Here is a 25,500-nt window from a genome sequence, read left to right as displayed (position 1 = left end):
CCTAGAACCTAGAACTCCTCCCACTGCAGTGGAACCTGGATGCCTAGAACCCCCTCCCACTACTGCGGAACCCAGGCACCTAGAACCCCACTGCAGCAGAACCTGGATGCTTAGAACCCCCTCCTGCTGCAGTGGAACCTGGATGCCTAGACCCCTTTCCCACTGCAGTGGAACCCAGACTCCTCGAACCTAGAACTCCTCCCACTACAGTGGAACCCCGACAGCTAGAACCCCTCCCACTACAGTGGAACCTGGATGCCTGGAACCTCTCGCACTGCTGTGGAACCCGGACGCCTAGAACCCCTCCCACTGCGGCGGACAACTGCAGCGGAACCCGGACGCCTAGAACCTAGAACCCCTCCGGCTGCAGCACAGCTCGGAGAGACTCCTCCCAGTGTCGAACAAACGGACTGTGACGTGTGTCACGTGAGCCAGGTCGTCCAGCCTATCGGACAGAGAGCATTATGGGACTCACTAAGAGCAGAGCAACCTTACCCCCCCAGAGTCCGTTCAGTAAGGGCACCCCCCCCCCCCCCCCCCACTGCACCCCCCCCTTTACACTCTACAGCTGACCCTTACTGAAGGGACTCTGCGTTAAAGTTACTCTCCTCACTTTCTGCAAAATTTACTAACTGATGAAATATTTCCTTATTAAAAAAGTGAAAGAAATGAAGCACGGTCTGTTTTCTTTAGCGCTGACCCTTGACCCTGCTCACGGTGACGGGGCTGAAGAAGTGCACGCTGGGAGTTTGAGTGCTTGTCGTCTGTCAGTGTGTGTCAGTGTGGGTGCGATGTCATCCTGTAAAGGGAACCTTGTCTAAAGCACCACAGGGGTCTGGTTTTCCTATAAAACAACACCTTTTTTATTCTTGTTTTTTTTTGTTTTTTTTTTTCAACTCAGCTGTTAATAAAATACATCTTTAACCCCGCCCCCCACCCCCAGTTATTACAAGCAGGCACATTCCTCATGCAGTAAGCTGTGACATGCACACCCCCCCAGCCCCACCCGTCCCCCTCCCCAGCCCACCTGACCCCCCCCAGGAGCCTTCTGTGCGCACTGGGAGTCCTGTCCACTGGCTCCCCCAGTGTGGAACACGAAGAGCCAAAATGGAGCCTCTTTCCATTTTAAAACAGAAATACTCCCCTGCCTGCTCCCAGTGTGGAACATGAAGAACCAAAATGGAGCCCGTTCCCCATTTAAAACGGCTATATTCCCCCTGCCTGCTCCCAGTGTGGAACAGAAGAACCAAAATGGAGCCTGTCTTCCATTTTGCAACAGGATGTTTCCCCTCCCTGCTGTACCGGCCTGGCAAACAGACGGTGCTACGAATTGCCAGTTCTCGATGCTCTGCGGTCCATGCGGTTCGCACGCGACTCTACGCCCGCCTGGGCCGCAGCAGCCGTGTAGAGAGCCCCCCTCTGCTGGACACGTGGTGACCTGACATTCCTCATAGCTGTAGGGTTGGGGTGGATGATTTCATTTCGGTGAGGGGGCGGGGGGGGGGGGGGGGGGGGGGTGTTGAATTCTGCGTCTATCCGTGCCGACGCCACCTCGCGCTTTCGGTTTGCGCCTCACGGTCCAGTCCTGCCCCCGTTTCCTCTCCGTTCCCCGCGGCCCCGTGACGCAACGCATGCAGGACACAAACACAATCGTGACCGGCGACCCCGTCGACCGATGGGGGAGAGCCCCGAAGTGAAATGGATGGGTGGCGGTGGCAGAGAAGGCACGAACGGCTGCATGACTAAAGCTCGGGTCTCATGAGAAAGTATTTCTTTTTAAGATAAATGGCTTTGACTGGGGAAAACCTCCCCCCTGGCCTGATACAGATTTATCCCCAAAAAACCCCCCCCCGGTCCCAACTCCCAAAGACCGGCCGCCATTGCTGGCTTTTAGACCGGGGGATAGGCGTGTCGTTTTGACCTTCCATTTTCCTGATGATTGTCATAGTAACAGCCCCTGTGAAGATATGAGACGCAGGGAGAGAGACAAAATGGCTGCCACCTGCGTTGCTGCCAGATCTGACTCGCTAATAATCAGACTCGTCATTTGAAGTGTGAAGAAGTGTGTGAGAGAGAGAGAGAGAGGGAGAGAGAGAGCAAGAGCGAGAGTGCAGTGTTGAGTGATGTCTCCACCTCTTGTTTCTAAAATGGGGTGGAATCTTCAAAAAACTGGAATAGGAAAATGTCTGCATTCCTCATTCAAACAATCTGGCGTTCGGGAGCCAAGAAAAGCATCTCCGTTAGCAATAAATATAAACGTAGCATTTACAGGAGAGAATACTAACAGACTTGTGGCGCGGACAGAAATACTAAGAAATAGAGTACTGTGTGAGTCTCTGGATCAGGGCTTTTTCCAAACGGCGAGTAATAAAATTTCCCGTTATAGAATAAAAGTTTCTCGCAATAGGACTGGTATTAAGGTGCTAACCTGCCGATCAGCGTCGTAGTTTTCCAAAAAGGCATTCATATCGAAACAAGCTGTGGGTAACGGGGCGGGGGGGGGGGTGGGTTCTCAGCTAATCTATCTATGGGCCCCAAACTACAAAAGGCATTCATTAATTAGCAATTATGGCCACTACAGCAAGCAAATAAGGAACTTCTTTGGGTTTAAAACATGATATGTCAAACTCATAGCAGATGGGGGTCGACCTCGAGCAGACGTTTGGTCCTCACAGTCAAACGTTCCCGTCCCGCGATCCTCTGCCTGCTGCGTCCCTCTCAGACGACGCCACTGAACCGTGTTTAAGATACTTAACGAGGTCTTATGAATACAGTGTCCTCCCCCCACGCACGCTGACGCGGGTGGCTTCCCAGCATGCAGTTGGGCTGGCTCTGGCTGTCGTGGACTCCTTCGCTCCAGCGTTGTACCTGATCACGTGACCAATGGCCCCAGGTGGCTGATGGGATTGAGATGGCCCCTCAGGGTTCAGTGAAGGGCCCCCCCCGGTGGTGTCACAGGTTTAAGGGGGCGGGGTCTTTCTGGCGGGGGCGGAGTCAGCAGTAATGGCCAATGAAGGAGAAGCGCCCCCCTCCTACTCGGGGAGAGGCTCCTCCCCTCTCTCCTCCTCTTCCTCTTTTCCCCCCTCTTCCTCCTCCTCCTCCTCCTCCTCCTCCTCCTCCAATGGGGCTGCTACAGTCTCTCACAGGGGCGGGTCCTCCTCGTCGAGACGCGAGATTCGCTCGGTCTGCGGCCCGCCCCGCCCCACCCTCTCGTCCATCTCCAGCTCCAGGTGGGGGGAGGCGGGGTCCGGGCCCCCCCGCTTCGAGGGCCAGGTCGGGGGGGGGAAGCCGGCCGTCCTGCCCGTGTCCTCCTCCGGGGGGGGGGAGGGGTACGGTCCCAGGGCCGAGGACGAGCGGAAGGACAGACCCGCCCCCGGCCTGCTGTGGTTGCCCGGGGAACCGCTGAGTGACGGGGGAGCGGAGCAATGGGAGGACAGATGGGGCGTGTCCTGCGAGCAGGAGGGCGGGGCCAGCACGCCCCGGCTGTGTTGGCCCAGGCGGGAGAGGTGGGGGCCCTGGCAGGGTGGGGGCAGGGAGGCGTGGGAGGAGGCGGTGGAGAGGGAGAGGGAGAAGGAGAGGGAGTGGGACTGCGACGGCGTTCTGGAGCCCAGGGCCTGAGGGTCCTGCAGGGGGAGCGGCAGTCCGTTTTTGGGGGTGGAGGGGGGCGAGCCGAGCGCCCCGGGAGTGGACGCCCCGCTCGGGGAGGTGGGGGAGCGGGGGGGCGAGTTTGCCGGGTGGGGCGGGGTGGTGGGCACGAGGCAGCTCAGCAGGCCGCCGCCCCCTGTGTCTGAGACGTCCAATAGGGAGCAGGACGGTGAGGGGGAGGAGGGAGCCGGGGGCTGGGGGGGGCTGCCGACGCCCGGGTCGCTGCCGCTGCTGGGGGGCGGGGTCATCGTCGACGGGATTGGCTGGTTGCCGAGTAGGAGGGGCCTGAGGAGACGTGTCATTTCCTGAAGCTCCTTGCTCAGCTGGGACACCTGCTGGGACAGGCTGCTCATCTGCAGGGAGGAGAGGAGAGGGGGAGGAGAGGGGGAGGAGAGAGGAGAGAGGAGAGGAGGAGGAGAGGAGGAGGAGGAGGAGAGGAGAAGGGAGGAGAGAGGAGAGGAGGAGAGAGGAAGAGAGGAGGAGAGGAGAAGAGAGGAGAGGAGAGGAGGAGGAGAGGAGGGTGAGATTTGGTTCTGAAGAAGACCATCAAGGTTGAAACATTAACCACTTTCATGGCTCAATAAATTGAGATTGGACCACGCCCTGTCTTGTCTCCCGTATCTAAGCCTGTGAAACCTCTAAAGCCTTGTCCAGATGGGAACTTCTTTATTCTGCATTTTATGTGAACGCGGAGACAGTGGTCTAAACCTGTTCCCTCGCGCAGCGCTGCCTCTGTGTCTGTGTCTGTGTGTACAGAACACTTCTGGCCTGTGAGGTCCTGCGTATTGCTGAGCTGGAGCCTGATGTCAGGTGAGGGCTCAACTCTCTGCACAAAGAGGACAGGTCTGAGGCCTTAGTAATACCCTCATTAAGAGAACAGCAGATGAACATCTAATAACTGACCCTGGATCAGTTCTAACTTCACACTGTGTTTGGGTTTAAGGCTCAGGTTTAAGGGTGGCTGGTCCTGGATCATCTCACCTCCTGACTCAGCCTGGTGATGCTCTGCCTGGTCTCAGAGTTCTCATAGATCCCTACACACACACACACACACACACACACACACACACGCGCACACACACACACACACACACACACACACACACACACGCGCACACACACACACACACACACACACACACACACACACACACACGCGCACACACACACACACACACACACACACACACACAGACACACACACCCACACACACACACACACACACATACCCAGACACACACACACACATACACATACCCAGACACACACACACGCACACACACACACATATACACGCGAACACACATACACACACACACATATACACAGGCACACACACACACACGCACACACACACACACATATACACACGCACACATACACATACATATACACACGCACACATACACACACACATATACACAGGCACACATACACCCAGACACACGCACACACACACACACACACACATGCATACACATACATACACACGCACGCACACACACACACACATACACACATACCCGCACACACACACATACACATACACATACACATGCACACACACATACCCACACACGCACACACACACCCAGACACACACCCAAACACACATACACACACATACCCACAGACGCACACACACACACACACACACACACACACAGGAACGACAGGGAGAGAAGCACAGTGTGTTAACACATTAACCTCTCCCAGGTTCATTCACTCGCATACATTTCGATGCCAAAATAGAGAATCCACATTTACATTACATTACAAGTTTAATCTGAAAGGGATCAGGAGAGGATGATGTTGGGAGGAATACATTTGAAAGGGAGATGGAGAAACGGAGGAGTTATGAGGAGTTGACAGAGCGATAAGGGGGGAGAAGTTGAGGATTACGACTGAAAGAGATAAAGGATGAAGGGGGGATTTGGAAAAAAGATAAAGGGGGGATGATGCTGAAGAGGGAGAGGAGTGATGCAGACAGACGACAGCAGTGGGTGGAAGTCAGAGTGAAGTTTATAAGTTTTCATAAACTATAATTACATCATCTATTACTCAAGTAGCCATATCGGCATGGTGACACATCTATCAAAGGCTCATTTCCATATGGCTAGCCATCAGACCACCGGTTACAACATTCTGCTTTCATAAAGTCATTCTATATAAATACACAGATTCTTAGTACACAGTTTAAATAAAAGCATTTCAATTTCACGGTTAGTCGAGTGGAGAGGGCCAGTAAGATTGGTAGCACTTTGCTTGTATGTTTAAATAATTTTGAACACATTTTGAACAGTGTGTGTGTGTGCATGTTATGTGCGTGTGTCTGCATGCGGGCGTGTGTGTGCAGGTGTGTGTGTGCTTGTATGTGCAGGCGTGTGTGTGCAGTGTGTGTGTTCTTGTATGTGCAGGTGTGTCTGTGCGGTGTGTGTGTGTCCGTCTGCATGCGCCCGTGTGTGTGTGTGTGTGTGTGTGTGAGTGTGTGTGTGTGTGTGTGTGTGTGTGTGTGTGTTACCTCTGGCAGGGGAGGGAGGGGTGCTCTGAGACAGGCCCGTGTTGAACTCAAACTTCTGAGCTGAGTGAACATGGCTTTCAGTCTCAATCCCATCAACAAACCTGCAGAGAGAGAGAGAGGGAGAGAGAGAGAGAGCGAGAGAGAGGTGAGGAAAAGACCTATCCTTCCTCTTCTTGTTAAACACGTGTGCACACTTTAACAGTGATTGAAATTATGACATCTGCTCGGACCTGCTGTTCACTAGTCACTCTCTCTGAATGTAAACCAAGACTGTGTACGTATATGTTTTATTGTTGCTGTTTTTAACATTTGATTGTGATTATTGTTTATTCTTTTTGTAAAATTTAATGTTTTTTATTGTGGGTAAGTCTTGCGCTTTTAAATCTAAATCCTTTTTTCGTAAGGGGCTAACCTGTAAGCGAGCGCTTGACTCTCAGTGCGATTTAACCATTTGAAAATAAATAAAACGCATGTTTTGTGCCCCCTTTTGCAAACGGGATCCGTCAAAATCCTTCACACGCCGAGCTGACACGCTACACACGATCCGGAAAGGACGCATTGCGGAGAGCAGAACCCCAACGGCTTCCTTTCGTGGCCAATAGCGGGCCCAGCTAGTTTCCATGGCAGCCGGACACTTGATTGGGGCGTGAAGCATGTGTGCGCTGCGCTTCCTGCAACGGCCACCAGAGGGCAGGGAGGAAATAAAAAAAAATGCAACGTTTTTTTTGTTCTCTTTTACACGACGGCAAAAAAAAAAGGCTTCAGAAGTGGTCGAAGTGGTCGAACCATTAATCAAATAAAATGGTTGTTAAATTTTTAAATAAAGAGACCCAAATGGACAAAAGCCATTTATGGATTATTTCACGGCAGAGTGATATTCATCACATTTCTATTAATGAAATCACCAAGGCAGATTTCATCTCAATATATCAGACATGCGAAAGTCTATTAAACTGGCAGCAAAGGTCTACAGCTCATTTCAAGGCCATATTCAGCCGTAAATGGCCTCGATCAGGCCTGACAGAGATGGCCGAGGAGACAGAGTGAGGTTAACAGAAGCCCCATTGTAGGTCAGCATCAATATAATCTCTCATCAATATCAACAATGGCTCCAGTGGACCAGGATCTCTGTCAGGGCTTCTGTTGGAATGCGGAATGCGGAATGCGTGCGCACGCACGCCGATGTGCTTTCTGTGAAGTGTTGCTGCTTCTTCTTCTTCTTCTTCTTCTTCTTCTTGCTCTGTGGTGCTTCAGCTGCACTGGAGGTCCAGGCTGTGGGATGTGGGCGTGCCCTGCGAGGACCATCCTGCGGACCGAGCCAGGCCTCCCCTGCAGACACGCCGTGGCCGTTTTCCGCCCCCCCACCACCCCGTGGCTGTGGGCCTCAGTACGCACCGCCTCGGGGGTGAGATGCGATTCTGGAAACGTGGCTCGTTTCAACCGCGCCACAAGTGAGCTGGGTCCACCTGGTTTCCATGGCAGCCAGCTACTATATTAGGGTGTGAAGCATCTCTGCACCAATAGGAGGACAGGCCACGCCCCTCCCCCCCCCCCCCCGTCCTCTGGCCAGACCTGGGTCAAATATGTCATTCTTTTGGATTCAGATTATTTTCTCCGCTTCGCTGAGCGTGTCTGGTGCACTGTAACCAGTTAAATACTCTCAGGGGACGGACGTCAGCTCAGTTGCACCAGGCAAGATCAATCAAGCGCAGAAACGTGTTTGAATCCATAGCAATTACGTATTTGAGGCAGGGCCGCCTCTGATAGACCGTTCCCCCTCTAGAACGGCCCATTTGCAGCGTTGAGAAAGACGTGCGCGGCAGCCCCTCCTGTTTGGCAGGACAGTACAGACTCTCTCTCTCAGCACGGACTCACTCGGTCACGGCACACACGTGACACACACGTGCCACACACGTGCCACGCCCCGCTGAAGGACGCTTCACACGCAGAGGCCACGGCTCTTGTGTAGCGCACGGCGGCCGGTGATGTGTGTGTTGCCCCGGACGACAGCGTCTGCCCGGTAATGGAAGCCATTTCCCCACTCGGCTGTTTCAGGACCGTTTCATTCCGCCCCGTTTCGCTGGAGACTAGTCTATCACCTGCAGTGGGCTCATTCCAATCCCTTTTCCTCCCCCCTCTTTCTCCTTTTCTCCTTTTCTTTTCTGCCCCTAGCTCCACCCATCCGGAGAGGCGAGGGAAGGATGAGAGAAAGAGAAATAAAGACGGGGGGGGAAATCGAGAAAAACTAAAAATTAGGCAAATGGAATGACCTCGCTCCTTAAAACCCCAGTTTGAAGCCACGTCAGCTACAGACGTGTGGCAGATGTGTGGCAGATGGGGAGAGGTCCATCATTTATGCGTCAAGCTTTCCGGGGAAAAAAAAACAAAAAAAACCTCTGCAAACGATGCTCAAAGGAAAGTTTGGGAGTTCAGAACTTCTACTTCTAGCTGCTAGAAGGAGCAATTAACGGGTCGGAATGTCCTTAAAGATGGCGGACCTCGATCGATCGGAAAAAAAACACGCGATTGGAAGGAGCCCTGTGTTACACGTACCCACAATGCACCTCTTTGTTTCTTCGTTGACTGCAGTCGTGGCCATTAAAAAAAAATGCTGGAAATGATCCAGTTTGGATTAAAGTCACTGCTTTCTAAGATCTGACTGTGTGTAATTACTGGGTGATGTTGAACAAGGGTCCATATTTGACTTCGAGCCATCGCTTACTCTAAGCACTTGTGGATTCTAAAAGCCTTTAAGCCGAGAAAGAGGTTTATAAGAGCCATTCACAAACATTGCGCAAAGAGGGCTAATACAAGAGCCAAAGCTATTCCACCCACTTGATGGGCGGAGAGGTGGATTATGGGTAATGGGAGTGCAGCATCTCAAACAGAGGTATTAGTGATCTGCCTGTCCGCTCCCGGCTCAGATCTCAGAGTTGGCAAAATTTACGATGGAAATTCATTCAGATCCGTGAATGTGTGTTGAAGATGTTATCAGTTACCACTTAAAGGAAGATTGAAACGTTGTTTTCTCGATCCGCCCACCTCTTTGAATAGTGAGCATTACTCAAATAACGTCCGTGTGAATATTCAGTGAGAGGAGGCAGATGTGGATGTTTTGGAGTGGCAAACTAAATCCAGTCTTTAGGGCATTCAAGGCAAAACTGTTTGTAAAAATGCGGGAATGCTGGGCACGTGTGGGTGTGGATCCATGTTAATAAGACAGTGCGGCTTTCCTTCTTGTTTAAGTTGTTTCCGAGTCTGCATACCTGCTTACTATTGAGTACACAAGCTGTATAATAGTAGGCAAGCGCATGGAAGGCACCAACCAGCTCGTGAGGAGCAATTAGGGCTAGGTGTCTTGCTCAGGGACACATCCAGGGGTTGAACCGGCAACCCTCCGGCGGCCGGATGACTGCCCCTGAGCCACAGCGTGTGTAAATTGAACACACTGGGTGAGAAGGTCTGCCTCTTCCTCCTTGGGGGACCTCCTAATGCTTCACTCCTGAAAAGGTCTACTTGCGAATACACTCCACGAAATTATGTTAATATGTACACAACTTGGGAGAAAATGTAGCCTCCAACTTTCTCATCCACTTTCTCACTGTCTGCATTCAGCGAAACACCTCGCACAACTATCAGTAGGCGGTATATTTAGAAGACGGCACACATTCTGAGGACACGGCGGTTTTGGACATGGCTGTGTACTGCGTCCGCCCTTAAAGCGTCCCCCGGGGGAACATGTCCCGGTGAGGAAGGTTCCTACCTGGGGGCTGAGCTCCGGAGGAGCCCCGCTGAAGCTGACCAGGGGGATCTGCAGGGTGGCGGGGCGCAGCTGTTCGCCGGGGCTGCGGAAGGGCCGGGGGGGCATGAGGGGGGAGCGCAGCGGCGAGTTCAGCCCGCGGGACAGCCTCATGGGGGACCGCGGCGGCCCGCGACAGGGTGGACAGCTCCTCTTCATCGCCCTCCTCATCCTCCTTTATGGAGGGAAGCTTCTTCACCAGCCCGCCGTTACTCTCCCAGTCCATCTGAGAGACGGAGAGGGAGGGAGGGAGGGAGAGAGAGAGGGTGAGAGAGAGGGAGAGAGAGAGAGAGAGGGAGGGAGAGGGAGAGGGAGAGGGAGAGGGAGAGAGAGAGGGAGGAGGGAGAGAACGAGGGAGATATAGAGGGAGGAGAGAGGGAGAGAGGGAGAGAGAGAGGGAGGAAGGGAGAGAACAAGGGAGGGAGAGAGGAGGGAGGAGGGAGAGAGGGGAGGGAGGGAGGGAGGGAGGGAGAGAGGGAGAGAGAGGGATGAGGCAGGGAGAGAGGCATGGATGTGGAAACAGGCAGAGTTGGACAGAACAAGGGAGAGGGGAGGAGAAGGAGAGAAAGAGGGAGAGAAGAGGAAGAGTTGAGGACATAGGAATGGGACAAGAGGTGAGTAAAAAAGGTGAGAATGGGGTGGGTGGGAAAGAGAGAGGGAGAAACCACGTTAGTTGTTTTCTGTTTGGAAAAAAGCCATCTGCCACTGCAGTTTATCCCTTTCAGTCCCAAAAGTGCCATATGGCACTCTGATACCTTTTCAACCAATCTGATGACTGCTATACCATTGTTTCGAGCCGCTATTAAAACCATACTACATTTTCCCAACTTTCTTTCCAACTTTTCTGAAGCCAGAACCCCTGGGGATGTGGGCTTGGGACTGAACGCGCTCATATTCAGAACCGTTGTCATCTGAGAAATTCTTACAAAACCATGCGCTGAGAATTAAAAAAATGTAATCACTGTGAAAACACCAAACACTCCATCGTGCTGGAAATAACCTCACAGAAAAAAAAGATTCTGGGTTCAAATCAAGGCCTGGGCCTCTCTGTTTGGTGTGTGCATTTTCTCCCTGTGTCTGTGTGGAGTCAGCATTTTCTCCCTGTGTCTGTGTGGAGTCTGCATGTTCTCCCCGTGTCTGTGTGGAGTTTACATGTTCTCCCGTGTCTGTGTGGAGTCAGCATTTTCTCCCTGTGTCTGTGTGGAGTCTGCATGTTCTCCCCGTGTCTGTGTGGAGTTTACATGTTCTCCCCGTGTCTGTGTGGAGTTTGCATGTTCTCCCCGTGTCTGTGTGGAGTTTGCATGTTCTCCCCGTGTCTGTGTGGAGTCTGCATGTTCTCCCAGTGTCTGTGTGGAGTCAGCATGTTCTCCCCGTGTCTGTGTGGAGTCTGCATGTTCTCCACGTGTCTGTGTGGAGTCTGCATGTTCTCCTCGTGTCTGTGTGGAGTCTGTGTGTTCTCCCGTGTCTGTGTGGAGTCTGCATGTTCTCCCCGTGTCTGTGTGGAGTTTGCATGTTCTCCCCGTGTCTGTGTGGAGTTTGCATGTTCTCCCCGTGTCTGTGTGGAGTTTGCATGTTCTCCCCGTGTCTGTGTGGAGTTTGCATGTTCTCCCCGTGTCTGTGTGGAGTCTGCATGTTCTCCTCGTGTCTGTGTGGAGTCTGCATGTTCTCCCGTGTCTGTGTGGAGTCTGCATGTTCTCCCCGTGTCTGTGTGGGTTTCCTCCAGGTACTCCGGTTTCCTCCCACCATACAAACACATGCAGGTTTGGCAACTTGGGGGGGCATTAAGGGCATTACTGCAGAAGAGCATGTGTGCTCTGTCAACTTACCCCGTATAAATGACGGTTCATAATAAATAATGCAAACAGAGCATAAGCTGATATCCATATGTAAGACCTCCAGGTGGCTACGCCCCCCAGGACAGAGAGCGCTGCAGCAGCATATGGCCCTGCTCCACCGAGGGGGGTCGCTACGCTAACGCTAACGGTGAAGACCGGAGTGCACTACGCAGTAGTGGCCACCAGGGGGCAGGACACCACAAGGAGACCCCTCTCCTCTCCTCTCCTCTCCTCCTGCTGTGTGTTCGGTTACCGGCTGTTCCAGGAGGCCCCATCCCCCCCCCCCCCCCCCCGCCCGTATCTGTCTTTTGTGCTTCATCCATCTCCCCCTGGCCTCACCCTCACCCCCAACCCCCCCCCCCCCCCCTCCTGTCTTTTTCGCCAAATTAATAATCTGGATCTTTCCGTCTCGCTCTGCCAGGGAAGTCTGAGAGATCCACGCTAAGCAGGAGTAAAGCGGCAGACAGTGGTGTCCACAGTGCCCTGCAGTAGACTCATAACACCGTCTGCACACACACAGAGGGAGAAGTCATCTTCTTCTGGGAGGGGTACGGGGCTACGTCCAACGAGAGGACATTGATCCTTTCATCTCTCTCTTTGTCTCCCTCTTTTCAATTTTATCTCACTTTCTGCATCCCCCTCTCCATCCCTCTCCCTCTCTCCATCCCATCTCTCTCTCTCCCTCTCTCTCCATCCCCCCTCTCCTTCGTTCTGGGCGCAGTTTTTTTTCTTTTTCGCTCTCCTCCTCACCCCTCCCCCCCTCCCCCGCTCCCCCGCTCCCTCCACCCCCGCCCGCCCCCCCCCCGCCCCCCGCCTCAGAAATCTGGGGTTATTTTTAGCTCTCAGTATCCAATCATAGTAACAGGGCCGTCAGCACTGGGGGGGGATCTGTGAGGGAGTTCTGTGGGGGGGTGTCTGTGGGGGGGGGGGGGGATCTGTGAGGGAGTTCTGTGGGGGGGTGTCTGTGGGGGGGGGGGGGATCTGTGAGGGAGTTCTGTGGGGGTGTCTGTGGGGGATCTGTGAGGGAGTTCTGTGGGGGTGTCTGTGGGGGATCTGTGAGGCAGTTCTGTGGGGGGGGTGTCTGTGGGGGGAGGGGTCTGTGAGGGAGTTCTGTGGGGGGGGTGTCTGTGGGGGGAGGGGTCTGTGAGGGAGTTCTGTGGGGGGGGTGTCTGTGGGGGTGTCTGTGGGGGAGGTCTGTGAGGGGGGGTGTCTGTGGGGGGGAGTCTGTGAGGGGTGGTCTGTGAAGGGGGTGTCTGTGAGGGGGGTGTCTGTGGGGGGGGGGTCTGTGAGGGGGGGTCTGTGAAGGGGGTGTCTCTGGGGGGGGTCTGTGAGGGGGGTGTCTGTGGGGGGGGTCTGTGAAGGGGGTGTCTCTGGGGGGGGTCTGTGAGGGGGGTGTCTGTGGGGGGGGTCTGTGAGGGGGGGGTCTGTGAAGGGGGTGTCTGTGGGGGTGTCTGTGGGGGGGGGTGTCTGTGAGGGAGTTCTGTGAAGGGGGTGTCTGTGGGGGGGGGGGTCTGTGAGGGGGGTGTCTGTGGGGGTGTCTGTGGGGGGGGGGTGTCTGTGAGGGAGTTCTGTGGGGGGGTCTGTGAGGGGGGGTGTCTGTGGGGGTGTCTGTGGGAGATCAGGGCATGCGCCTTTACTCATACACCGTACATCTTACAGTCTGAACGTGTCCGCTGTCTCCTCCTATGGTGAGGGTCGTGTGTGCGCGTGTGTGTGTGTGTGTTCATATGTATGTACATGCGTATGTGTATATGTGTGTGTGTCAGAGGGACCTTCAGAAAGACAGAAAGAGGTGTCTCCATGAATTATGATCCTGTCATGAGTCCCCTTAACTAAACAAAAGCGGGTGTATTTGTGTGTGTGTGTGTGTATGTAAACCTGTGTGTGCTCCGTGTGTGTGTATATGCAAGCATGCCTGTGTTCTATAAGTGTGTGTGTGTGTGTGTGCTTGCATGGGTGCGTGTGTGTGTGTGTGTGTGTGTGTGTGCTTGCATGGGTGCATGTGTGTGTGTCTGTGTGTGTGTGTGTGTGTGTGTGTGTGTGTATGTAAACCTGTGTGTGCTCCGTGTGTGTGTATATGCAAGCATGCCTGTGTTCTATGAGTGTGTGTGTGTGTGTGTGTGTGTGTGTGTGTGTTGATCTAATGTATGTACCGGCGTGGTCGATCCTAAGTGACTCGACCAATCAATAGCCACAGTGTTAAATAAATAGCCGCAGCCTTTGAGCCCTGTTCCCCCCGGCTGCAGTGAGGGGGGGGGCGTTGGGGGGGCGTTGGTGGGGCGTTGGGGGGGCGTTGGGGGGGTGTTGGGGGGGCGTTGGGGGGGCATTGGCGGGGCGTTGGGGGGGCGTTGGGGGGGCGTTGGTCTCGGCTTGTCGCTAGTGCGCCTGCTTGCAGCCCACACAAGTCTGCATCCAAAATTCAGGGTTTGGAGTGAATTTCATGCCTCAGCTTAGATGTGTGCACTGAGTAGTGTGTGGCTTTGCGTGATGCATGCACACACACACACACACACACACACACTCACACACACTGCTTCAGAAACACAGATCCAACCCACCCACAAACAGACTGTCTCTCACTGTCACAGAAGCGAGCAGACACGCACACGCACACTCACACTCACACGCACGCACACACACACACACACACACACACACACACACACACACACACACACACACACACACTCACACTCACACACACAGGCTCTGTCTCAGATGCACACACAAATTAACTGTCACTCTCACTGTCACAGAAGCAAGCATAAGAAACTCAGAAACACGTGCAAGCTCTGTGTCAGACACGCACACACACACACTCTCTCTTTCTGGCACAGAAGCAAACACACACACACACACACACACACACACACACAGACACACATGCACACATGCACACATGCACACACACACACACACTCACACACACGCCGGCTGCGTGTCAGACACACACACACACACACACACACACACACACACACTGCAGTTCTCCGGTTGAGCAGTACTGCAGGCAGAAGGAGACAGCAGAGAGGAGGTGCTCCCCCTTCCCTCCCCTCCCTGTGCTATTTATATCCTGCCAGCTCCAATCTTAGCGCAGAGCTGCAGGGGACACAGCCCATGGGGGCAGCCCCCCCCGCCCGCTGCTATTCTTAGTAACCGCCGTGTTCCGCTCAGCTATTCCCGTCCCTGCGTGTTAGACTCAAACCCTGAGACTCTCGCGCTCACGCGTGTGTGTCTGCACGTGTGTGTTTGCGTGTCTCTGCGTGCTCATCCATGTCTGAGCTCGAACAGCGGCATTTGTGTGCGTGTGTGTACATGTTTGTGTGTGTGTATGCGTGTGTGTGTGTGTGTGCGTGAGTACATGTTTAAGAGTGTATGTGTGTGTGTGCGTGTGTACATGTTTGAGTGTGTGTGTGTGTGTGTGTGTATGTGTGTGTGTGCGTGTGTACATGTTTGTGTGTGTGTGTGTGTGTGTGTGTGCGTGAGTACATGTTTGAGAGTGTATGTGTGTGTGTGCGTGTGTACATGTTTGAGTGTGTGTGTGTGTGTGAGTGTGTGTGTGTGTGTGTGTGCGTGTGTGTGTGTGTGTGCGTGAGTACATGTTTGTGTGTGTGTGTGTGCGTGTGTGTGTGTGTGTGCGTGAGTACATGTTTGAGAGTGTATGTGTGTGTGTGCGTGTGTACATGTTTGAGTGTGTGTGTATGTGTGTGTGTGTGTGAGTGTGTGTGTGTGTGTGTGTGTGTGACTGTGTGTGTGTGTGGATGCGCTCTCCCCAGTGTGTCTGAAAGGACTGCGGTTATTTCCTGCAGGAGGAACGGGGCACTCCCTGTTACAGACAGTGCTGAGGTGTTGATGTGTTGATGTTATGTCAGAGGAGGTTTAATCCGCTGCACAAGAAGCTGCTCTGTTTAGTGGGGCTGGCAGGGGCCTGGGGTTGTTAGTAACAGTGTGTGCTCCTTTAATGTAACGGAATCTGTAGCTAACGAGCTGCCTCCGCACACACACCACCGCACACACTCAGAGACACACACACCACCCCACACGGTCAGAGACCCCCACACACACCACCCCACATGGTCAGAGACCCCCACACACACCACCCCACCCGGTCAGAGACCCACACACACACCACCCCACACGGTCAGAGACCCCCACACACACCACCCCACACGGTCAGAGACCCCCACACACACACCACCCCACACGGTCAGAGACCCCCACACACACCACCCCACCCGGTCAGAGACCCACACACACACCACCCCACATGGTCAGAGACCCCCACACACCACCCCACACGGTCAGAGACCCCCACACACACCACCCCACACGGTCTGAGACGCCCACACACACCACCCCACACGGTCAGAGACCCACACACACACCACCCCACCCGGTCAGAGACCCCCACACACACCACCCCACACGGTCAGAGACCCCCACACACACCACCCCACAAGGTCAGAGACCCCCACACACACCACCCCACACGGTCAGAGACCCCCACACCACCCCACACGGTCAGAGACCCCCACACACCGTGCTCGCTGAAACACTGCAGTGCTGCACGCTGCTGTGTTACCTCTACAGAGACTCTGAACGTGGTCCTGCATGTGAAACTCACAGACAAATCCCCAACGCACCTGAGACTCGTACAGATGAGATCCGTGTGCGGCTGCTCACTTTAATAGAGTGTGCGGACGATCTCTGATGTATAGCGCGTGAGGATGTGGGCATTAGTTATAGTGTGTGTTATACAACAGGTGTGTGTCTTAATGTGTGTCTGATGCAGGATGTGTTGTATTGTATGTGAGGTCCGCCTTGTAAAATAGATTTTCATCTCCATGGGGTATTCCTGGTTAAATAAAGATTCCATTAAAAAGACATGTGTGAGTGTGTGCGTGTATCTGTGTGTATGTGTGTGTGTGAGCATGCGTGTGTGAGTGTATGTGTATGTGACTGTGTGTTTGTGTGTGTGAGTGTGTGTATATGTGTGTGTGTGTGTGTGTGTGTGTGTGTGTGTGTGTGTGTGAGCGTGCGTGTGTGAGTGTATGTGTATGTGAGTGTGTGTGTATGCGAGTGTGTGTGTGTGTGAGAGTGTGTGTATATGTGTGTGTGTGTGTGTGTGTGTGTGTGTGTGTGTGTGTGTGTGAGTGTGTGTGAGTGTATGTACCGTAAATCCTCAAATTGTGTCCGGGATTCTATTTGAAGCCGGGCCTCGGATAATAGCCGGGGGCGTGGTCAATTCTGACAAATAAAGGCCGGCCCCCAAATACAAGCTGGGGTAATATTGCCTACCAGTAGGGCTATCAGTCCATGAGCACTAGAAGACATTGTTTCGATTCAACTCAATGAAATAAAAGAGCTCTTCTTAATATTTTATATTGTTGGCTGGTTTAGTACTGTTGCCAATGAAAAGTCGTTGTCCTACACCATGGGTCTCCAACACGTTGCTCTCAAGCTACCAGTCGCTTGCCGCCCCCTTCTAAGTAGCTTGCCAAAGGCTGAAGCAGTATACATTTAAACAAAATTGTTGCCGCGAGGCATTCCAGCCTACGAATTTAATAAAAAGTTAATCGGGCAAAATTAAAAAATTAACTCAATTTAGGCTACTTGGCTACGCAATAAGGTTTCCATGTATTTACAGCACAGCGCACGTTCAATGAATGAATGAAAGCGGCTGCCTTGGCTCGCAATAAACAGACGGGTGGAAATCCCGACACTCTTTCAACTACATAAAACTTAACAGTGAACCATCAAATACCCCCCAGTGCCCATCAGTCCCAACATTTAGCGATAGAATCAAACAGTCCAAAAGTAAATTAAATCCCAAACCAAAGCGAAAATCTTTTGATAGCCTACCGGTATGCTGCTCCGAACGAAACGCATGTCTCACAATAAAACGCACTTTAGGAAAAAAAGATCCTTAACTTGCTGTTATCTACGTTAATGTGTTATTGATCATGAAGGCGTGTCTGGCAAGTTGTTATTTTATGGATTCTGGACTTGCATGTGATTTATTGTGTTTGAAAATATTTGCAATAAACCAAGTCTAAGACTGACACTATGATTTACCAAACGGTGTTTCCTGATTAGCCTACACTAATTGATTTCTGAACGGTTACAGGAAGTGTTTTACAAAGTGCCCACTTGAAGTGTAGCCTTTTACTTTATTTCTAAGAATACAATTCTACAACAGAAGCCTAATAAGAAATAAAGGCCTGTCTCGAATACAAGCCTGCCCCAAATAAAGGCCTGTGCTTTGTGCAGCCTAAGTAAATAAAAGACCCCGGCCACAATTTGAGGATTTACGGTATGTGTATGAGTGTGTGTGTGTGTGTGTGTATAAAAAGTGGTAATATAATATAATAAGTGGCGCAGTGGTGGTGGAAACACTGTGGTAATCTGCCAGCGTTGCAGTCTGCGCGCCCCACTCTGAGATTAGCTCCTCCATATGGCGAGAAACTGAGATTTATACCCAGAGCTCCAGCATCAGACCGCCAGCCCCAGGGACTCGTGACCCGTGATTAACAACCTGACCGCATACACGGCATCCCCGTCTGAAGTGCGCACTCCAACGCGCCTCAGTCCACGCCCCCTGTGTCTGATGATCACATTTCCCCTCGGGCGGGCACTGTGGCTACTTCACACTCGAAGAAACGCGGCACTCACTGATGTCATAAACTGTGCTCAGCTTCAATCGGCATGTTTAATTCACAGATACATACGAAGAAGAAACCGCGCTATAGATTTTATCTTGCGCAGATGGAAAGGGCCGGGGGATATTATATAATAAGTAATAATATGTGCTTAACGAGCTGACTGCTTCTTCCTACAGGGCACGGTGCAGAGGATGGCTGTGTCAACATCGTTCTCTCAGGAAAAAAACGTGTCTCGCCGCGCTCCCCATTCACTCAGGAGAACAACGCGCCGACGATACGTCTGTTTGTTTGGAGTGGATGATCGCCCGCACGCACTCCAGCGGAGGAGGAGGAGGAGGAGGATGAGGAGCGAATGAACATTCATTTGGATCGTGCTCAGACTTCGGGAGCGACCTGGAGGGGCCGTCTGGCACCGCCGGTCCGCGAGGGAGCGGGCCAGGGAGGGCGAACGATCGCTCTCGCACAGCTGAAAGTTAATAACCCGTTTTACAAAACACGCCGAAAGGCACAACGAGACCGTGACAACAGTGGGGACCCGTGGCAGATGGACTTCCCTCTTCTGAGTCCGGTTCTGCTTGAAATGTCTTGCATTACCGCATCACATTTCTGCATTCGCTACATGGTTCATGAGTCAATATTTTTGGTGTGCATGACTCTATGGGACTTTCGGGATTAGAGAGGGATATATAGACAAAGATAATTGCTAGATTATTTAGGGTTTTTACATTCATATCAGGCTTTTAAAAGGGACTAACAAAGTGAACTGCAAGAGGTTCCTCAGGTTGAGTTCTGGCAGTAGAACAAGGCTGAATAATTGAAAATGACTGAAAGTTAAATTCTGCACAGACATCAAGAAGTGTTTATTCACAGAGAGTGGTCACTGTGTGGAGTAGCTTGCCAGGTCATGTAGTGGAGACAGAGACTCTGGCGGTTTTCAAGACCAGGCTTTGATTCGATGCTGGTTTGAAGGTAAACAGTGAGGACTAGGAACCCTTTAGTGGCAGGAAAAGGCGAGCTTTGCTGGGCTGAACGGCCTGTTCGCATCATTATGTGAAGTTATGTTTATGTTTTCTTCATATTATCTTTACCTTGTATGTTATATGTTATATTATGTTGGTATGCTATATATCCTGCGTGTCAATATTAAAAATAGCAATGACAATTAAAAAACGAATACCAGGATAAAGTATCGGGCAAGGTGGATGACCCCGCCTCCCTCCCATAACCCCATTCCCCCTCACCACCCCACCTCAGCCAACTCCCATGCCTGTGTGTGTGTGTGCCTGTGTGTGTGTGTGTGCCTGTGTGTGTGTTTGTGTGTGTGCCTGTGTGTGTGTGTGTGCCTGTGTGTGTGTGTGCCTGTGTGTGTGTTTGTGTGTGTGCCTGTGTGTGTGTGCGCGTGTGTGTGTGTGTGCCTGCAGTCTGTTAGTCCCCAGCCTTGCATGCCGTTTAGCATCCTACACAACGACTACCGTGTGAAACCACGTAGCGCCGGTTAGCGCTGGTTAGCGCCAGTGGCTTTCGAAGGACGCCTGTGAGTACCGGCCCGTGCTCTCAAGGATGTGGTCGTGTCGCGCTTTACAAACACGACCGAGCTCCCCGAACTGGGAGGAAAAAAAAAAGATTAATAAAAATAAAAAATAAAAAACAAGGAGAAGGACAGCACCTACCGGTATTCATATGAATAAATAATGAGCTGAGCAGGCGGCAGGGAAACTACAGCGGACCCTGCTGTCAGCACACCTTCACGGGCTGGCAGCCGGAGAGACCTAGCCCCAGGCGCTGGCTAACGGCAGTGGACGAGAGCGAGGCGGTGGGCCCTGGCTCCACCCGCACCCCGACGAGCCCAGAGCCGGGAGGTTAGCGCTACGGGAGCGGCCCCTGCCGGCTCAGAACAACACCGGCCCTCGAAAACACGCTCATATCGCCTCGGTTTCATCGTGCAGACGCCAAGGCGGGCGTCCGACGCGCCGTACTTCGACGAAACATCGTCTGACCTGCGGTTGTCCTCATAGCTTTGCCGGCTAGCGTGGTGCATAGTGCAGTGGTGTTTTTCGGGAGGTTTTTGTTTTTGTGATCAAATGTTTTATTCAGCAAATATTTCTAAACTGAATACTAAACGGGTGTTTTTGGGAGGTTATGTTACGTCTGTGGCTGTAGACATTCGTGGTAGAAAGGTATTTCAATGTCACAAAACAATCAAACAAAATACACGCCCGACTTGAGTCAAATGCTTTTCTGTGCTTGATTGATCTTGCCTGGTACAATTGAGCCAACCAAGATGGCCAGAAGGTCGGGGTTTGCAGTTTTTGAGAGTATTTCATTGGTACCAATACACCCGACAAGCTCAGTAAAGCGTAGAAAGTTTTTTGACCCAAAATCTCATACACATATATTAGAGGAATGAGTCAACACACTGTGTTTTTCCCCCAGAGTAGTTAATGTATTAGTGACATTTTCCAGCCGTCTAAAGGAGAACGGCAGTGGCTTGAAATGTGACCAGTCTTTAGTGCTAATAAATGAATTGCGCTAGAGAGAACTGAATGCATTATGTACTCTCATTCGTCTTCTTCAGCGGTATTTTTAGCCAGACGTAGACAGCAGGCGATGATGCAGTGGATATTATTCCAGGAGGGAGGTGATCTGTTTTGTAAGGCAACGCTATGACAATGAACCCAGACAATTTGACAGGGGTCATCTGTTAAAAGAAAGCACTGTGCGAGTCTCCTCACATACCATGCAAAGCGGGGACCTCACAATGCTTTGGATTACACTTTTCTCACATAAATGGGTAAGTGGTGGCCATTTATATAGTGTCTTTATCCAAAGCACTGTACAATTGATGCTTCTCATTCACCCATTCATACACACGCTCACGCACCAATGGCAATTGGCTGCCATGCAAGGCGCCGACCAGCTCGTCAGGAGCATTTGGGAGTTAGGCGTCTTGCTCAGGGACACTTCAACATACCCAGAGCGGAATTGAATCGGCATCCACTGCCAGACGACTGCTCTTCCTGCCTGAGCCAATGTCGCCCACATATACCCTACAAAGTGGGGACCTTACAATGCTTTGGATTACACTTTTCTCACGTATACCCAACAAAGCGGGGACCTTACAATGCTTCTGATTACACTTGAACCCTTGTATCAACTCACCGACTAGCATACCACGGTTGGCAGCGAGAATACCGCGACTACAACAATAACTACACATCAGTGCTATTATGTCGTGAGGTAGGGAGGGAAAGGTGCAGCCTTGAAGAGACGAGTCTTCAGTCTGCGCTTGAAAGCGGTCAAAGACTTCTCGTACCACAGAGACCTGCTGCCAGCTCCCTCGCCAACCTTGGGGCTTCTGAGACTTCAAGAGCATTTTACCGCCGGACTGACTCACAAGTCAAAAACACTTTTCAAGTTTTAAGCGAAGAGAACACGAAGTCATATTCACTTGGCGCACAGCTCCGGCGCTCAGTCCTTAACGATTCGAATCGTGAATTTGATGAACGGATAATAGCAGCACTACACCCCGCACCTGTCTGCAACGCGAATCTCTCACTTAATCCTCTAACGACGGGCTGAAAGTCTACAAAGATAAGTGTTAATAAAAAGATATTTTCGGGGATGAAAGCTCGGGCGAAGGAAGGTAACGAGGAGAATAAGCGGGCCGCCGTCTCTCGCTCGATTCAAACAGAATCCTCCATTTTGTTTAGTTGTTTTTTTTCGGCGGTTGTCGGTGCGGAGACGCTCCGGGCGACGGCGCCTTCAGCGACCCACGTCTCGCAGACGTGACTCAGACACGTAACTCACGGCGCCGCTCAGCGGCTCCTCCTGGGCTAACCGCTCTTTCAACGACAACAGGGCCCCAATTACAAATTCTATTGGACTGGAGTGAGTGCTGTACTGTGTACTTATTACTCGAGAAGCATCGCTGGCGTGAAAGCTGCTTCCGCATGCCAGCGCATAGGAGCAGACGGCGGGTTAGAGGTGTCGGCCAACGACGGCAAAATTAGCAGGCAGATTCTGGACCAGTTAAACACACTCTCAGCCCTGGATAATTCAAGTCGAAATGCAGCGCTTGTTTAAGCTGAACTGTGTGAATCATAGATCATCAAGGACCCTAGCTCATTTTTGTTATTAAGAATATCAGAATGGAAAAAATTATGTAATATCCTACCAACCCCCGCCCACCCCCGCCTTACCCCAAATCCCCAAAGGCCAACATCCTTGACCCTGGAAGACCCATAGCCTATAGCTAGACAACCCCACATTTGGGTGAATGGAGTGTAGCATATGACATTGCATAGCCTATGGCATGGCATGCAGGTTAAAGCCGGAGTCTATCCAGCATATGACAAAGCATAGCGTATGACGTTGCATAGAGTATGAAGTAGCATAGCATTTGATGTAGCATGCTAGTGTATGATGAACCATAGCGTAACATGTAGCATAGTGTGCAACGTAGCATAGCATATGGTGTAGCATGCTAGCGTATGCTGTAGCATAGTGTGTATCGTAGCGTAGCGTATGATGTAGCATGCTAGTGTATGATGTAGCATAGCGTATGATGTAGCATGCTAGCGTATGATGTAGCATAGTGCGTATCGTAGCGTAGCGTATGATGTAGCATGCTAGTGTATGATGTAGCATAGTGCGTATCGTAGCGTAGCGTATGATGTAGCATGCTAGTGTATGACACAGCATAGCATACGATGTAGCGTAGCATGCAGGCTAAGGCCGAACTCACGTCCGCTCCGTGGCCCTCCCGCAGGTTGTAGGTGAGGTCGTGCTGGATCTCGCTGACGAACTTCTGGGCGTACTCGGGGTAGAGGCGCAGGACCTCCCGCAGACCTTTGAGGCTGATGTACTGCAGGTCGCAGTAGGTCAGCGCCTTCACGTTAGCGTTGGTCTTTATCACCTGCTCCTTAGTCAGAGAGTCCGAGCCAATCAGGTCTCCTTTACCTGCGGGAACACAGCCAAAGCTCACCTGTCAAACAGCTTCACAAAAGCTGCCCAGCCATGTTCCTGGAGATCTAGCATCCTGAATGTTTTCACTCCAACCCTAACAAAGCCACACCTCATTCAACAGCTAGAGCAGGGCTGCCCAGCCATGTTCCTGGAGATCTACCATCCTGTAGGTTTTCACTCCAACCCTAACACAGCACACCTCATTCAACAGCTAGAGCAGGGCTGCCCAACCCTGTTCCTGGAGATCTACCGTCCTGTTTTCACTCCAACCCTTAAGCTGCTAATTAATGGAATCAGATGCGCCAAATTAGGGTTGGAGTGAAATCCTATAGGACAGTAGATCTCCAGGAATGGGGTTGGTTACTACTACTGTAGAGCAAAGACCAATGGGATGTGCTCATTCACATATTGACTACACACACACACACACATACACACACACCCACCATGGACTGAAAACAACGGTGCCGGCAGGGATTTTGGGTCCCATGGAAAGATCTTGCACAACCCTGTGCACAATTACAGTACACTTTTCTGAGGCCCCCGACACACACTCTAGGACCTCCACGATCCCATCTCCCTTAACCCTGTAAGGTGTGAGGTCACAAACACGTGATTGGAACGTTCTCGTCTGAGCACTCCAATGCTGATGTCACAATAACGACTGGTTACGGGGTTCTAGAACACTGCACACCGCGGAAAGCCTCCTCTCCACCGGGCTCAGTGCGATCGCAGTGCTATAAAGACAGTGATTGGCAGCTCTTGCTTCCGGGAGAGGAAGACGAGGTGCAATCGATACTCTCGACAGGGAGTGAAGTGGAGAGGGGAGAGAGGGGTTGGAGGCAGAGCTGCTGGATGAAAGCTCCCCGGCACAGGGCTCTTCAGCTCCCTCAGAAGGCTCTCCCAGGAGACACACGGGCAGGGAGGGGGGCTGGCGTGGGTTTGGGAGTCACCAGAACCGCCATTTTACACCTTTTTCCTCTCGCTTTCATCTTTGGGGTTTGTGCTGCCTTGATCCCCTCCCCACCCCACACTGCCCAACTCTCTCTACATTACACTTCATTTAACCACACCATACACCCCCCCTCTCACTCTCACTCCCTCCCTTTCTCTCTCACTCCCTCTCTTCCCCTCACCTTCCCCACTCTCTGTCTTTCTGTCTCTCCCTCTACCTCTCCTTCTCTCTCTCCCCCTCTACCTCTCCCTCTCTCTCCCCCTCTCTCCCTCTCCCTCTCCCCCTCTCTCTGCCTGAGCCATCTTTCACACTTCACTTCATTTCACACGGCCGCCGTCTCTGACACTGTGCAGTGAAAATTGCTGTGGTGACTCCCAGGTCCTCAGAAGGTTTGGGACGCTGAGCAGGTAAAATAAAACATGACACCTACTGTGGACAACCGCACCGCTTATTACAACACTCCCGCTTAGCCCCTCTCCCGATTCCCTCTCCCTCTCTCGCTCTCTGCCCGAGAGCTGACAGGACGAGGGCTGGAGGCAGCGCGGCATTGTGGGTAAGGCACCGAACCCTTAACCAGACACTGAAAGTGAGTTTTTACGGCAGTGTTCTCAAACCCGTTGCCATGGCAGGGCCGTTTGTATGCAGGTTTTCATTCCAACCAATTCACGCTGCTTTAATCGATTCCCATCAACTCATTCAGCCGTATGCATTTAACTGCACTAAAGCACAGACTATAAGCAACAGCTTAGACGACGTTGTTACGACCTCTTTCGTAAGCTTTCGTTTTACACTTGTGCATCTTTGCTATTCGCGTGATTATCTTTGCTTAACTTTCGTTTACGGTTCTTGCATTTGAGAAAGCCGCAGTTTGCATTCACCAGTGGAGCAGTGGGCTCTTCGAACCTTGGCGGGAGCGCATTGTGGATTTTTGATTACTTTGTTGACTTTGCGTACGACCGTCTCACCTAACCGCTTTTTTTGATTTGCTGGCTGATCGGATTTCGTGTACGACTACTGCCTCATCCTATTCGACTCTGAATCTCGCCTTAGCCCTTGTTGATTTGTTTGGCCCAGTGAATTGCTCATGTTTGACCACGTTCACCCCACCCTGACTTTG

At 52.1% G+C, this 25,500-nt stretch overlaps 2 protein-coding genes across 2 annotated transcripts in view; one reads left to right on the top strand and one right to left on the bottom strand.

Moving 5' to 3' along the window:
- The window catches only part of armc8 (armadillo repeat containing 8), an 11,533-nt gene extending 10,096 nt beyond the window's left edge, over positions 1-1,437 (top strand). The window contains exon 8 of the mRNA XM_061234145.1: positions 1,232-1,437. Within this exon, the coding sequence (XP_061090129.1) occupies positions 1,232-1,437 (206 nt within the window). The remainder of the gene's footprint in view (positions 1-1,231) is intronic.
- A 1,703-nt stretch (positions 1,438-3,140) lies between these two features.
- kcnh3 (potassium voltage-gated channel, subfamily H (eag-related), member 3) overlaps positions 3,141-25,500 on the bottom strand; it is a 161,781-nt gene continuing 139,421 nt past the window's right edge. Inside the window, 6 exon segments of the mRNA XM_061234144.1 lie at positions 3,141-3,998; positions 4,627-4,679; positions 6,168-6,271; positions 9,935-10,092; positions 10,094-10,192; positions 23,208-23,422. Of these exon segments, the coding sequence (XP_061090128.1) occupies positions 3,141-3,998; positions 4,627-4,679; positions 6,168-6,271; positions 9,935-10,092; positions 10,094-10,192; positions 23,208-23,422 (1,487 nt within the window).

Source organism: Conger conger, chromosome 3, assembly GCF_963514075.1.
Source record: "Conger conger chromosome 3, fConCon1.1, whole genome shotgun sequence".
In the NCBI taxonomy this organism is placed as follows: Eukaryota; Metazoa; Chordata; class Actinopteri; order Anguilliformes; family Congridae; genus Conger; species Conger conger.
This window is presented reverse-complemented; position numbering and strand designations above follow the sequence as displayed.